The sequence below is a fragment of the Manis pentadactyla genome, chromosome 14 (genome assembly GCF_030020395.1).
Source record: "Manis pentadactyla isolate mManPen7 chromosome 14, mManPen7.hap1, whole genome shotgun sequence".
NCBI classification, from domain to species: Eukaryota; Metazoa; Chordata; class Mammalia; order Pholidota; family Manidae; genus Manis; species Manis pentadactyla.
In genome coordinates this window covers 83,956,317-83,971,196 of record NC_080032.1, presented here as the reverse complement: position 1 = coordinate 83,971,196, position 14,880 = coordinate 83,956,317, and the positions used below count along the sequence as shown (strand labels likewise).

The 14,880-nt window shown below is 39.3% G+C and overlaps 1 protein-coding gene across 2 annotated transcripts in view; it reads left to right on the top strand.

Annotated features, from left to right (window-relative positions):
• Nucleotides 1-231: 231 nt before the first annotated feature.
• The window catches only part of IPO8 (importin 8), a 60,722-nt gene continuing 46,073 nt past the window's right edge, over nt 232-14,880 (top strand). The window contains exons 1-3 of one of the 2 annotated variants that reach the window (XM_036889369.2): nt 232-502; nt 5,936-6,017; nt 14,518-14,674. In XM_036889369.2, coding sequence (XP_036745264.2) covers nt 419-502; nt 5,936-6,017; nt 14,518-14,674 — 323 coding nt within the window. In that variant the 5' untranslated portion in view covers nt 232-418. The remainder of the gene's footprint in view (nt 503-5,935; nt 6,018-14,517; nt 14,675-14,880) is intronic. The other variant, XM_036889371.2, reaches the window with a different exon arrangement.

Here is a 14,880-nt window from a genome sequence, read left to right as displayed (position 1 = left end):
GAAGAGGCGGGAGGCTGTTTTCCGTGCAGAAGCATGGCGGCCGCCTGCCGGGCGCGGAGAGGAGGCCGCCAGCCCTTCCGTACAGAAGCATGGCGGCCGCCAGCGGGAGCGGCCGTGGCTTCGCGCCCTGGGGAAGAGGCCGCCGTAAAGGAAGGCCGCTTCCTTCTCTCACTTCTCCCGCCTCCCACCGGCTGTCGTGAAAGGGTGAATGGAGAGCGAGTTGCTGGGGGCAGGAAGGGAGGCCGGGGGGCGCGGAGTCAGGGTGGCGCAGCAAGCGGCTGCAGGTGGCGGCGACGGCGGCGGGGGCCGCGGAGTGAGGTAGTGCGGACGCGGCGGGCGGGGCGCGGAGGCTCGCGGGACGGACTCACGCTGCAGCCTGGCCTACCGGCCCGGGGGCCGCGGAGCCCCCGCCGGGGAGATGGACCTCAACCGGATCATCCAGGCGCTGAAGGGCACTATCGACCCGAAGCTGCGGCTCGCGGCCGAGAGCGAGCTCAACCAGGTGAGGGGCGGCCCGCGGCGCCCCCAGCCCGCGCGGAACCCTGGCGTGGGCCGGCCTGCCCCGCCCCCGCCCGGCCCGGGGCCGCGCGCTCCGGGACCTTCGCCCGACAGCTGGCGCACCTGTTGGCCACCTCTGCGTGTTTCCAGGTCGTTTTCCCTCCGCAGAGCCGTGTGCGCAGCCCGCCGGGTGTGCAGAGAGCGGCTCCGGCGGCGTGGCTGGTGCTCTCGGGGTGGCGTTCAAGTACCTGACTCGGGGCCGCGATGGGGGCACGCGCCGAGGATCCCCGTCTGACTCGGCTCCCCCCGAGCCCGGCCCCTGGGTGTTGGGCGGGAAGCCCTGCCCCCCGCCTGCGCGTGTGGGGTCGGCAGGACTGTTCCGACGCCGACCGGCGGGGTTTGTGCAGCGCCGGGGGGGAGAGGCGCCCGCGATGCTGGGAGGACACGTCGGGGAACCGCTTTTGGAGGGATTTCTTAGAAACGCTCAAGTGTACACTTTCTTTCATGATTTTACTGATTCCGAACTCTAGCTTATTTTTGACTCCTCACCTGTAAGAATGCATCGTAGACCTTTCACTGAAAAGTACGAATTCAGGCCTACCTTCAGGAGGGAGTGACAGCTGTTTGAGGTTGCGGCGGTCCTTAAAATGGGAAGGAATATACCTCAATTAGTGGTTTTCTGAGCTTTGCCCAGAATGAGCAGCATAACCATCACGTGGGAACTTGCTGGAAGTGCAAATTATGGGGCTTCACGCTAGACTTAAAGAATCAGAAGCTCAGGGGTGGGGCCCAGTTGTGTTTTGATTAGCTCGCTAACTGATTCTGCGATTCCTGACATGTGAGAAAGACCGTCCTCAGTAAGTGTTTCTGTAGGAGTTCACTAAGGTTTTCCCTGGTTGGAGTTGATTTTAAAGTGCAGATAGGCGTTGTGGATTTTTGAAAGGGGTTAATTTAATGGGAAATCTGGGTGGAGTTTGGAGTAAGTGTGAATCCAGGATTCCCAAGAGATGAAAGAGAATGAAAACACTGACTTTGGAGTAAAGTTTGAATGAACTGGCGACCAAAGGGAGTATATTGATGCCTCAAAAAAGAAACGGACTCTCATTCAGAATGGAGAGCGTTAAAGTTGCTATCTGTCCCGGGCTTTGCGGAGTAAAAGTCTCCATGTTGATTGGCTAGAAGAAGAGTAATCAGGGGATGGTTAGAAGGAACAAAGCCAAATCTGAACTTGGTCCACTAGTGTGAACAGGGGAGTTAGCTGCTTGTGACCCCTCTTCTCATCAACGAGGCCAGATGTTGTTTTGATAGTGTTGATAAGGGTCACATCTTTGATATCATGTTATACTTTCCTGCCTCTTGTTAGTTTACCCTCGCTTGATTTCTGGTTTCATCAGTGTATGAGTGCAGTTGACTTTAGAAGTGGAAAAGGTACATGGGAAAGCCTGCAGAACTAGGACATTTAAGGCCTAATCCTACTTTTTTCTTCATAGTACCTCATGGTATTTCAACCAAATCCGTTCCAGTCTCACTGTGTCCCCTATCCACCCAGCTTATCATAGACCACAATTTCCTCTGTAATTCTAAAAGTGGCTTATTGCTGTGCTGCTCATTTGGCACTTATATTTTATACACTATTTTGGATTGTAATAGGCTCTCACCGAGTATTTTTTTTTTTTATTTGTCTGTAAGTAGAAGAGTAAAGTGTAACGTCACATAATTTTACAGTAAAACGTGGTGATGGTGTTGGGTTTTGTTTGTTTACCCTTTACCACCGGCCTGCTGTTCGGTACATGGGTATTCCACTCTAAGTGATTAGTATCCAGCTCCTTCATTCAGTCTGGGTCCCCCCTCAGCAAATGTGCTCTGCATGGGAAATGGGGCTGGTTTACAGTGTGCTGGTCATTTGTCCATTGCTGCTCAAAAGAGTAGGCAGTTTCAAAACATAACAGCCTGAAAAAAAAAAAAAAAAGAAACATAACAGCCTGCATTCCAGAGGATAAATTCTTATCTGGAACTATGCTTTTCTGTAGCCAACATATTTCTGTTACCAGTTCCTTGACTGCTATTTGTGACGCTGTTTTTGTAGGAAATGAATTTTCAGTTTTATTTCAGGATACTAAGAATCCGGTATACAATCGTCACAGTCTCTAGACCCCAAAGTTGCTTTGGCAGCAGCGCAGGCTCACCCAGCAAGGTGTCTTCTCTTCATAAATCATTCTTCATGTGGCCCCAATGGGGAAACAAATTTACTTTCATTGCTGAACTTTGGAATTCCTGCTTTTCCAGGTGTCTGTATTGTTAAAAACCATTTTTACTACCCTTCAAGAGATGTTGCTTACATGACTCACATATTTATTGAGTTACATGCAAGCACTAATATAAGACTCTGCTCTCTTAGAGCTAGCATTCTGGTGGGGGATATGAACAAGTAAATAGTAAAATTTCAGGGCATAAGTGCTGTAGAGAATAAAGCTTGAAGTGTGTTGGGGTTTAGAAATAGGGTGGCCATTCCCTGAGGAATGACACTGAGCAGAGACCGAGATGTTGTAAAGGAGTGAGCCAGGAGGCCAGCCGGGAGAGGAACAGAGGGAAGACCAAGTGAATGGTAAGGGCTCTCAACTTGTCACGTTGGGGGACTACAAAGGTTAGCATAGTGGGAACAGTGAGGCAGAAAACAGGAAAATATCAGGTCCTTTGCTTTAAATGAGTTCTCATAAAGTGCATCATTTAGCTATGCAACTAAGACTTTATCTGTCAGAAAACTTGACATAACAAAATAAATATCTTCCAGGAATCACTGAGAAATGTCATTATTTTTTTCTTAGAAACTCGAAGCCGAAGGTGGACAAAGAAAGTGGATACATATGTATGAGGAAAGTAGTATGAGAACATATCAGAATCTACCACAGCATGTTTTAGCTGGCCAGATCACCACAGATTGAATCAGGGCTGAAAGGAGAAGACAGAAAGTTGCAGAAGTTCTTTGAAATGGCAAACAGTTGCAAAAAGAGGAGTTCCAAAATGCGCACAACAGCAACAGTGTTGTGAAATAAAAGTAGTCGCCAAGATGCCTACTTTCAAATAGGCAGCATTTGATCTAAGTGGAAAGGTTATTTTGTACTTAAATGAATAAGAGTTTTAAAATAAGTAACTATATAGATTAGAATTTAACATTATATAGATGTTTTAATCTTTGATTCACTGTAGCATTTTCTAATCTCAAAAGTTTTACACAAGTTATTTTATGATGATGTAAATGTAGAAGATTGGGCTAAATCTGTTTTGATTTTTGACTATAAACTGCTGTTATAAGAAATCTTTTTTCTTAAAAACTACAATCCTGGTGGTTTCCATTGTGGATAAAGGAGAATACTTCATATACAACAGATTGAGGATTCTGAAATTTGTACAGGTTGAAAAAGAAGGACAATGACAAGATCATTCAAAATTTTACTGATAGATATAGAAAGATTTGGCAAATATATTGTTCTTGGATAGAATTAATATTTTAAAAGATGGCAGTTTTCTCTAATTTTTAAAATAAATGCTTAATAATGCTATTATAAATAAATGAATAGGAGAGGTGATAAATTAAAAAACTGAGTGGTATGCATAAACCAAGTAGTGTATTTAAAGGGATGCCACCATAGAGCCGTGCTTCTGAGGGAAGGTAAGCTGAACAGAGTCTCTGCGTCATCCTCTGGCTTTAGCTTCAGTGAGAATTTATGAACCTTTCTGGGAAGGCCAGTGGGCAAGGCCAAGTGCAAGCTCGGGGGGGTGGCAGAGCTGTAACATGGTTCGGGTACTAGACATCTGGAGGGAAGAAGGTCAGAAGCAATGGGCTGCTTTGTATTTTTTTGCTTCTGAAATCACTAGCCTGGGAACTGCCACTGTGGAAAGCAGTTTGGAGGTTCCTCAGAAAACAGAGTAGAAATACCATACCACCCAGTAATTCCACTTCTAGGAATTTACCCAAAGAAAACAATATCTCTTATTCAGAAAGATATATGCACCCCTGTGTTTATTGCCCCATTGTTTACAATAGCCAAGACATGGAAGCGACCAAAATATCCATCAGTAGATGAATGGGTAAACACGAGGTGGTACATATACACAATGGAATGTTATTCAGCCATAAAAAAGAAAAGAAGTCCTGCCATTTGCAACAACATGGATGGACCTAGAGGGTATTATGCTCAGTGAAATAAGCCAGGTGGAGAAAGACAAATACTGTATGATTTCACTTATATGTGGAATCTAAAAACAAAACAAAACAAAATGAACAAAACAGCAGTAGACCCCTAGACACTGGTGGTTACCATGGGGGAGGGTTTGGAAGTGGGTGGGTGGGGAGGGTGAAGAGTATAAAGGGGCACAAAAGTTCTCAATCATAATATAAACTGGCCACAGGGATAGCAGTACAGGTTGGAGAATATAGTCATTGATTCTTTAACATCTTCCTATGGTGACAGACAGTGACTGCACTAGTGGGGGTGAGGATTTCGTTATATGGGTAACTAACTGTTGGACCATGTGTTGTATACTTGAAACCAATATCAAATATACTTCAATTTAAAAAAAAACCACCACTGCCAAACTCAGGAGTAGGTCAAAGTAGAACATGCCTGTGGGGTGAAATGACCCAGGCAGCAGACACTTCATCAAAACAGGCTCAGTTGAACCTTGAGTTTAAACGATGCTTCACCAGCAGAGGACAGCTGGTGACGACAGCTCTCAGCAGACATCGTCACGGGAGGCCTACAGTTCCCGTCTGGGTGGGCTCCCCTCTTTAACGTAGGCACTGCTACTTAACATCAGCTTGCCCATCCTCCCGTGTTGGAGCTCCTGTTTTTTGTAGCGTCTCCTGTTGTCAAAAACACTGTAAACAAAATTGAAGCACAAATTAGCTGAGAAGAAACGCTTGTAATGTATAGGTTAAAAGAAAGGTTGAGATTTAATATTCATAGATAGCTCTTAGACTTTATTAAGGGTGAAACAAATATTCCATTTACAAAAGGATAAAGGGAGTAAGGAATTTGTCGAAGGAACAAACAGCCAATAAACAGGAAAAAAAATTCAACCCAGTGGAAATGTGATTTAGAATATGAATAAGGCTTTAAAGCTTTAATGGAATGATAATGCTAATCTCTGTATTGGACAGAAGGACACAGAATTTTGCTGGGAGTGTAAATTGACACATTTACCCTGGAGAGGATTTTGACAATATATGTCCAAAAAACCATAAAAATGTTCATACTTTTTTATCAGTTTATTCAAAGTAAATTTTTTTAACTTGAAGTATATTAGTAATCTTCATTTTAGCCTTGGAGAGTTTCTCAAACTTTTAAAGTTCTTTTTTCTGGACAATATTGTAATTAGTAACAGGTGCTAACATTTATATTGCCATATCTTATAAAGCATTTCTTTGTAATTTCAGTCCTACAAGATTATCAATTTTGCCCCCAGTTTACTTCGGATTATAGTCTCTGACCACGTGGAATTTCCAGTACGGCAGGCAGGTGAGTTGGTTTTCTATCTTTTATAAACTTATTTGTGGTAAAAGTAGGACCAGAGTTTTATTTTGATCCTAAATATCTGTGATTTTTTAAAAAATAGGATGCACGCATGAAGCATTTCTAATGGCTTAAAAACTCACTCTTTTCTATTTGCCTGAAAACTTAGTGGTGGCTACTGAGCTCTTAAATCTCCCCTAGCTTTTCCTTTGCGCCTCTCCCTTCCACCTCCCGATTCTGTCCCTCTGTAACTTTGTCATTTTTCCCTGTTAGCTTTCCCAGCTTCCCTAGCTTCATCTCCCTAATTTTTTATGATTCCTAGTAGCCTAGCCTTTGGCCCATCGTGTAGACCTTGAGCTCCATGCGTGCATCAGATTATGGGTAATGTGTTGCACAGATGTTCCTAACCATGTGATTGGGGGGCAGGACTTTAATTTTAAACCTGAAACTTATTTTTAGGTCTGTGGAACCATATGATAATTTCATGATGTTGCATATTGTTCTTCCTTTTTGCTTTTTCAGTGAGTTGGTCATTAGAGCCTAAAAGGTAAAAAAATGGAGAAAGCCTTGGAGTGTAATGGGGCCTGAAGAGACAGTGATTTCAAGATAAATGGGGGTAAAATGGCAATAGTTAATTAAAAAATATATATTTAAAAATACTTTTATTACATGTGATATATACTCATTGTAAATAATTTGGGCAACACAGAAAAATACAAAGAAGAAAGCAAAAAAAATTACCCAATATTCCCACTCAGAAAGAACCATCATGAACAGGTGGACGTTAGTTTTGCATGTGTTCAGGTAGAAGGATAGGCGAACACTTTCGTAGAAAAAGGATTATCTTCCATACTGATAAAAGTATTTAATTTTACTTGAACGTAGCAGAGAAAAAAGCAGGAACTATTTGCTTCGGGAAAATACAACAGTGTGTATAATTTCCTAAAAGATTCCTTTTTGGTTAAGATAAGAAAAACCTATGGGAAAACTTTCACGTTGGAATTACTTTTTACTTTAATTGGGTTTATAAAAACTTCTATGTGAGTTTTTTGAAACTGGAATGCTCAGTTGTCTAATCTTTGTTTTATAAAATAGGGCTGTTCTGAAACCACATTGTGCTAAATTGAACCTGTTTTAATAACCTAAGTATTTATCAAGCCATTGTGCAGTTCTTTTGAAGCTTTGTAGAAAAGGTACTTTTAAAGATCTTAAAGCAATTTATTAAATTAATAAATGTTATATGACATATAAACATTACAAAAACACAAAATTTATACATTAGATTGCCCTTAATCTTTATACATTAAGATAGCTGCTGTGAAATTTGGTGAATGGTTCTCCATTTCTTTATTTCCTGTAAATATGCTGGTTTTAAAAAGTAATGAAAACCAGCTAATCCTATACATGCTTCCTTTTTTTTAAAAATAACTTTCTGTTTTTCCCCATTTAATCATGTTCCCTTGGGAGAGCTTTCCATATCAGTGTATATACATATACTTCATTCTATAACTGCTCAGTATTTCTTTGTACTGAACTACCAGCTTATTTAAACAATTTGATATTGACAAACATTTCCTTTATTGTCCTTTTTTTGTTGTTATCAATAGACGCAATGCTAAAATAAGCATCTTTGGGCATGTATCTCTGGATACTTGTGGGAATACTTTTATAGAATAAATTATAAGAAATGGAAATGCTAGGTCAATGGATATTAACCACATTAACATTTAGAATTTGGACTCTTATCACCAAGTTGCTTTGCTTACATTTTCTGTCAATACTGCAACAGAGTGTTGGATTCTCCATCTCCTCATCAACTCGGTGCAGCTTTGAATCTTGGTAACTTAGATAATCAAGTTTTGAAATAAAATGTAAATGGCATTTAAAGGCAATTTTTTTCCTCCATAATTTATGTAGATTTCAAATCTGTTAGCCACAGGACAGAGTTTATCTTGGTGGTTGATAATTTCTTAATTTTTTAGGATAATTTTCTATGTTAGAGCATCCATTTTATCATAGAGTCTGGAATACACTGTGTAAAATTCTACATTATAGCTATCCTAAATCTAAATGCCATTTATAAATCTGTCCTGTTTATTATTAAAATACCAAGAACCTTTTGGTGACACTCAGATAATTTATGATTTTAACATGGCATTTAAAAATGATGTGATCTTTGATTTTAAAAAATTGTATAGCTTCTATAAAGCTGTAAAAAGTTACGCTGATTTTAAGGGAAATACATAGTTCTGCAAAATATTCAGTTTTTGATTTTTGCTTGTGTGAAATTCTGAAATATCCTTGCTAACAGCAGGCAAGCTCATTAGTGAATGTCCTTTATTACCTTACTGCGAAGAAATAGGAAAGCAACGTAAACAATAGGAAAACAGTCAAAATAGCAAAACTAAATAATTTAGATGTTTGCTCTACTGTTTTCCTTTTGAGGTATTAATTGGTATAACACCATTATTAACATTATCATGTAATGGGCAGAGAAGGGAGCCTTTCTTAAATTTAGGGTAGTTATGATCAGGAGTCTCTCAAGCCACTGTGTTTCCAGGCTTTTACTCCTTGCCTTTGAGGAGAAGAGACCCTGTCCTGTGAGTAAACTTAGGTTCAGAGATGTTACTTTCTTTTTGGAGCTGCCATGAGCAGAAGTGTAGTTTGAATTAAAAAGCGGTAGTTGAGAGGTACTATGTCAGACCTAAAGGAGTCATTGCTGGTGAATGATCATTTGAAAAATTACATGGTTTCTGTTTTCTGTAAGTTGCCTGCTTTTTTTTTTTTTTTGTGGATAATTATTTTTTATTGAAGGGTAGTTGACACACAGTATTACATTACATTAGTTTCAGGTGTACAACACAGTGATTCAACATTTATATACATGACAATTCTAGGTACCAGCTATCACCATACCAAGCTGTTAAAATATTTTGACTATATTCCTTATGCTATACATTACATCCCGGTTACTTATTTATTTTACAATTGGAAGTGTGTACTTTTTTTTTTTGTTGTTGTTGTTGTTGTGAGGGCATCTCTCATATTTATTGATCAAATGGTTAACAACAATAAAATTCTGTATAGGGGAGTCAGTGCTCAATGCACAATCATTAATCCACCCCGAGCCTAATTTTCGTCAGTCTCCAATCTTCTGAAGCATAACGAACAAGTTCATACATGGAGAACAAATTCTTACATAGTGAATAAGTTACATGGTGAACAGTACAAGGGCAGTCATCACAGAAGCTTTCGGTTTTGCTCATGCATTATGAACTATAAACAGTCAGTTCAAATATGAATACTCATTTGATTTTTATACTTGATTTATATGTGGATACCACATTTCTCTCTTTATTATTATTATTATTTTTAATAAAATGCTGAAGTGGTAGGTAGAAACAAGATAAAGGTAGAAAACATAGTTTAGTGTTGTAAGAGAGCAAATGTAGATGATCAGGTGTGTGCCTGTAGACTATGTGTTAATCCAAGCTAGACAAGGGCAATAAAACATCCACGTATGCAGAAGATTTCTCTCAGAACAGGGGGGGTGAGATTCTAAGCCTCACCTCTGTTGATCCCCAATTTCTCACCTGATGGCCCCCCTGCGACTGTGCCTGTCTTAGGTTGTTCCTCCCTTGAGGAATCTTACCCGTCTCTGGCTAACCAGTCATCTTCCGGGGCCATACAGGGAAATGTAAAGTTGGTAAGTGAGAGAGAAGCCTTATTGTTTGAAAAGGTTAGCTTTTTACTTCTTTGCATATTAATGCCCTGTGGCTTCTATGCCCAGCATTTGTCTTGAGGTATCTTTACCACTTGGAAGAATTATGATGCTCGGTAAATTTGATATGAGGCACGAATTCTATTTAAGGGTTGTAATTAGGAAGGAAGAAGAAAAGCTATAGAAGTAGCAGGCGGCAGAAAACATGGGAAGATTGATTATTTCTTTGACATATCTTCTTGTAGAGTAACTTCAGCATGTATAGGTTTAAACTACTAATTAAATTACGTACACACATTAACATAATAGGAGTATAGTTACATAACCAAAGCATACCTGTAATTACCAGCCATCTCCAGTGAAACCAAGAAAACCAGTTAGGCACCTTAGGCATTTGTGAAAACTTATCTATGATATGGTGGATATTGTCCAACTGAGCTTGAACAGTCAGAGAAATCAGACAAATTAAAACAACCCATTCCTGGGGACTGTTCACATCCCATATGTTCTTTTAACAGTAAATAGTCTGTAGTTGTAAGATTTTGGAGCGCTACAATTTGCACTTCTCCTAATTCTTGGTTGAGTTCCAACAGTATAGATCCAGTCAAATTTGTTGTTTTACTGTATGCACAGGCCAGCTTAGATATCTCCTTCTTCATTCCCATGGCAAGTCCAGGAGCTGGTGGGATGAGTGCATCTACAGCTGTAGCAGTGCGTGGATCTTTGTTGGGGTTTTTTGATGATCATCTTCTGGCATGAGTCTTCCAGAGAGTGCTGATGTTGGAAGTTCTTTTTCATATCGTATCTTAGTTCATTTTCTGGGTAGCCCAATTAGGCTTTGATCCTCTGTATAAACACAAACAGACCCTTTGCCTACACTTTTATATGCCCTTTATACCCTTGTGTAGGACTCATTGGAGGTCTCCACACAGGAACTGCCTTTTTTTTTTTTTTTCTTTTTGGTATCATTAATCTACACTTACATGACGAATATTATGTTTACTAGGCTCTCCCCTATACCAGGTCCCCCCTATAACCCCTTTACAGTCACTGTCCATCAGCATAGCAAATGTTGTAGAATCACTACTTGCCTTCTCTGTGTTGTACAGCCCTCCCTTTTCTCCTACCCCCCCATGCATGCTAATCTTAATATCCCCCTACTTCTCCCCCCCTTATCCCTCCCTACCCACCCATCCTCCCCAGTCCCTTTCCCTTTGGTACCTGTTAGTCCATTCTTGAGTTCTGTGATTCTGCTGCTGTTTTGTTCCTTCAGTTTTTCCTTTGTTCTTATATTCCACAGATGAGTGAAATCATTTGGTATTTCTCTTTCTCCGCTTGGCTTGTTTCACTGAGCATAATACCCTCCAGCTCCATCCATGTTGCTGCAAATGGTTGGATTTGCCCTTTTCTTATGGCTGAGTAGTATTCCATTGTGTATATGTACCACATCTTCTTTATCCATTCATCTATCGATGGACATTTAGGTTGCTTCTAGTTCTTGGCTATTGTAAATAGTGCTGCCATAAACGTAGGGGTGCATTGGTCTTTCTCATACTTGATTGCTGCATTCTTAGGGTAAATTCCTAGGAGTGCAATTCCTGGGTCAAATGGTAAGTCTGTTTTGAGCATTTTGATGTACCTCCATACTGCTTTCCACAATGGTTGAACAAGTTTACATTCCCACCAGCAGTGTAGGAGGGTTCCCCTTTCTCCACAGCCTCGCCAACATTTGTTGTTCTTTGTCTTTTGGATGGCAGCCATCCTTACTGGTGTGAGGTGATACCTCATTGTAGTTTTAATTTGCATTTCTCTGATAATTAGCGATGTGGAGCATCTTTTTATGTGTCTGTTGGCCATCTGTATTTCTTTTTTGGAGAACTGTCTGTTCAGTTCCTCTGCCCATTTTTTAATTGGGTTATTTTTTTTTGTTTGTTGAGGCGTGTGAGCTCCTTATATATTCTGGACGTCAAGCCTTTATCGGATGTGTCATTTTCAAATATATTCTGCCATACTGTAGGGTTCCTTTTTGTTCTATTGATGGTGTCTTTTGCTGTACAGAAGCTTTTCAGCTTAATATAGTCCCACTTGTTCATTTTTGCTGTTGTTTTCCTTGCCCGGGGAGATATGTTCAAGAAGAGGTCACTCATGTTTATGTCTAAGAGGTTTTTGCCTATGTTTTCTTCCAAGAGTTTAATGGTTTCATGACTTACATTCAGGTCTTTGATCCATTTTGAGTTTACTTTTGTATATGGGGTTAGACAATGGTCCAGTTTCATTCTCCTACATGTAGCTGTCCAGTTTTGCCAGCACCATCTGTTGACGAGACTGTCATTTCGCCGTTGTATGTCCATGAGTTGCCTGCTTTTTTGTATGTATTTCCAAAAGATGGATTGGGAGAGAATAGAAGCACTCACTTTATGGTTATTCACAGGTTATTTATTTGTTAAGGTTAACCTCAGTGGTCCAGAATATTGAACCTAGAAATAAATGGAAAAATGCCTCTGATCAGTCCAGAAACACTTCAAGACGCTCTTCTTTAAAGGTCATGTACCTAATTTGTAGGAAGCTCATTGGCTTTTATTCAGAATCTATTTAATCTTGTTTTAAATATAATACACACACTTTGTTGCCTGTGTTCCTAGCCATTAGTAGATTAAAGTAATAACAAGGGATAGAGAGCCTACCAAATTATAATGAAAAACAGAAAAGCTTAGAAACAGCAACTCAAAAAGCACGGCTTTCTGCTTCCCTGAGCTGCTAATGATGCTCTTTCCCCTTCCAGGGCTTGGAACCCAGCTGAACTGTGGAGTCGTAGCTCTGGGTCCAGAGCATAGGGTTTAAGTGATGGCTCATTGTATTTAAAAAAGAGAGAAGTGTGTGTATGTTTTAGAAAGTTAATTTCAAATTTAAGATGCTTAAAATGGTTAGTGGATTTTGCAGAACAAAGTTTAATAATTTCTTTATGAACAGTTTAAGGAGATATTTGTGTTTTGTTTCTTTGCTCTGGCAAATGGTTAAATAGATAGTTGAATTAAATGATTAAAGGGAAGTTTTTACATTATTGATAGAATTTCAATTATCTTTGGTATTTTTCCTTCATTATCCTTAGTAGTAATCTATGATTATCCATAGGAGTAATTAATAATCTCTTTTTAAATTATTACATTAAGTTCTATTTTGCTTTAATTGCAGATTTATTTCAAAATTTGCAAATTAAACAGTGTGCCTTTTATCTAGGCCATATTGTATGGTGCCCCATAATAAAAATATTTTTAAATTATGAAATTAACAGTATTTGTTGACTATAAGTACGTGATTTTATCATGTTTGTATCTTTGCTATCTGAAGGTTGCTTTTTATTTTCAAGACTAGTTCTATAGGAATTAAAATGGTTTTGTGTGTAATATAGTTGATTTCTCTTTTTTTGAAAAGATTAATCATGAAATCAGTCTGAACTGCTGACAATTGGACCATATTTTTAGATGATTTATTCATTTTCTCAATAGTCTAAATTATTATTGTTAATCACTCTTACATAATATAATATTGCTGGGATAGATGATAATACTTAGTCCAGAGCCTGTGTGTTATAAATTAATAAATAAGACAAAAACCCAAACTAACACACACACACTTTCCCCCAAATAATTTTTGATTTTATATATATATAAAAGGCAATCATAGGTAGAATTGTCCTTTTCAGACTTTTGTTGAATCAGAACTAATGAAAGAGGAGCTTATAGGATATCAAGTTCATATTATTAAATTTCTCTTGTATTATTGCCAGTGTAGAACACGATCTTGGTTTATTGTCTGTGGTGTAATGCTTTTACAAACTGACTTAGTTTTATGTTAAAACTGGGATGAAGGGAGGGGTGGTTTGGGTAGGGGAAAAAAGGAGAAGAGAAACTTAAGGGAAGACAGTTAAAATGCTTTGTAGACCACATCTCTTTATTCTTATATATGCATGTATATACACATGAACACACACACACACATACATGCATATGACATTACAAGTATTTATTTACATTCAGTGTTAGTTGAGATGGTTACAGCTAGCTTAAAAAGCCTGTCAAAATCCTCTAACAGTATGTCAGCTTGTTTCTTTCAGAAGCCTTTCATTAAATGTTGAGTGATTAAAAAGAAAGGGAACAAAATCATTGACTATGTGGTTTGATAGAAATAAACAGGTAAGAAATTTCCTGAGATGTTTTCCAAAGATACTTGAATGCTGATGTCCTTTTCCATGTTATTATAAGTGGTAAGTATTTCAAAAGGATTAGACAAAAATTACCAATACTATAAAAGCATAGTTATTGAAGGTGGTAGTGCAGGACAGTGGCCGGTGAAAGAAAATAGACAAGAAAAGCAGCCTGCATGAAGGACAGTAGAATTTCACTTGTCATCTCAGTATTAGACATTATGTGAATAGTGTGACCCGTAGGATCTCAAAGTGCATTGAGCAGGGCTTCACTTAGACAGTCTTGTTTTTAGCTAAGGATGCATACATACTTGATTCCTAGGTTATTTTTCTGTCCTGAAACTCTGGAGCTTGATTTACTGATATGTTTTTCTGCTTAGACTTGCTTTACTAGCTAAAGAGAAACTTTAAATTCTTATCCATTTTCCCTTCCCCTCTTGGCTATTTATAATGCCAAGATTTTCCATTTTTGCTGGGTGTCATGTTTAGCATTGAGGGGCTTAGCCTTTCATGCTCTGTAAAGCTGAATTAAGGCCATCTTTTCAATACTGCAACAAGAGCATTTTTTTTCTCTAACTTAGCTGCCATTTACTTGAAGAACATGGTGACACAGTACTGGCCAGACCGAGAACCTCCCCCCGGAGAAGTAGTATTTCCATTCAACATTCACGAAAACGATCGCCAGCAAATACGCGATAACATTGTGGAAGGAATAATCCGGTCCCCGGATTTAGTCAGGTATGTTATACTGTGTTTATATGATTAGTGGAAGCACAAAATATGTGGATGAGGGAAGCTGGACTTATGAGCCTCAAGTTTGTTTTTTTCAAAGAGGTTAAGTAATGAAGATGGGCACTCAATATTGTTTTACTTATTTGTTTTGCATTTGTAATTCTTTGCCCCAGAATAAAAGATTTAGTTGCCCTAAGGTGCCACAAAAAAGA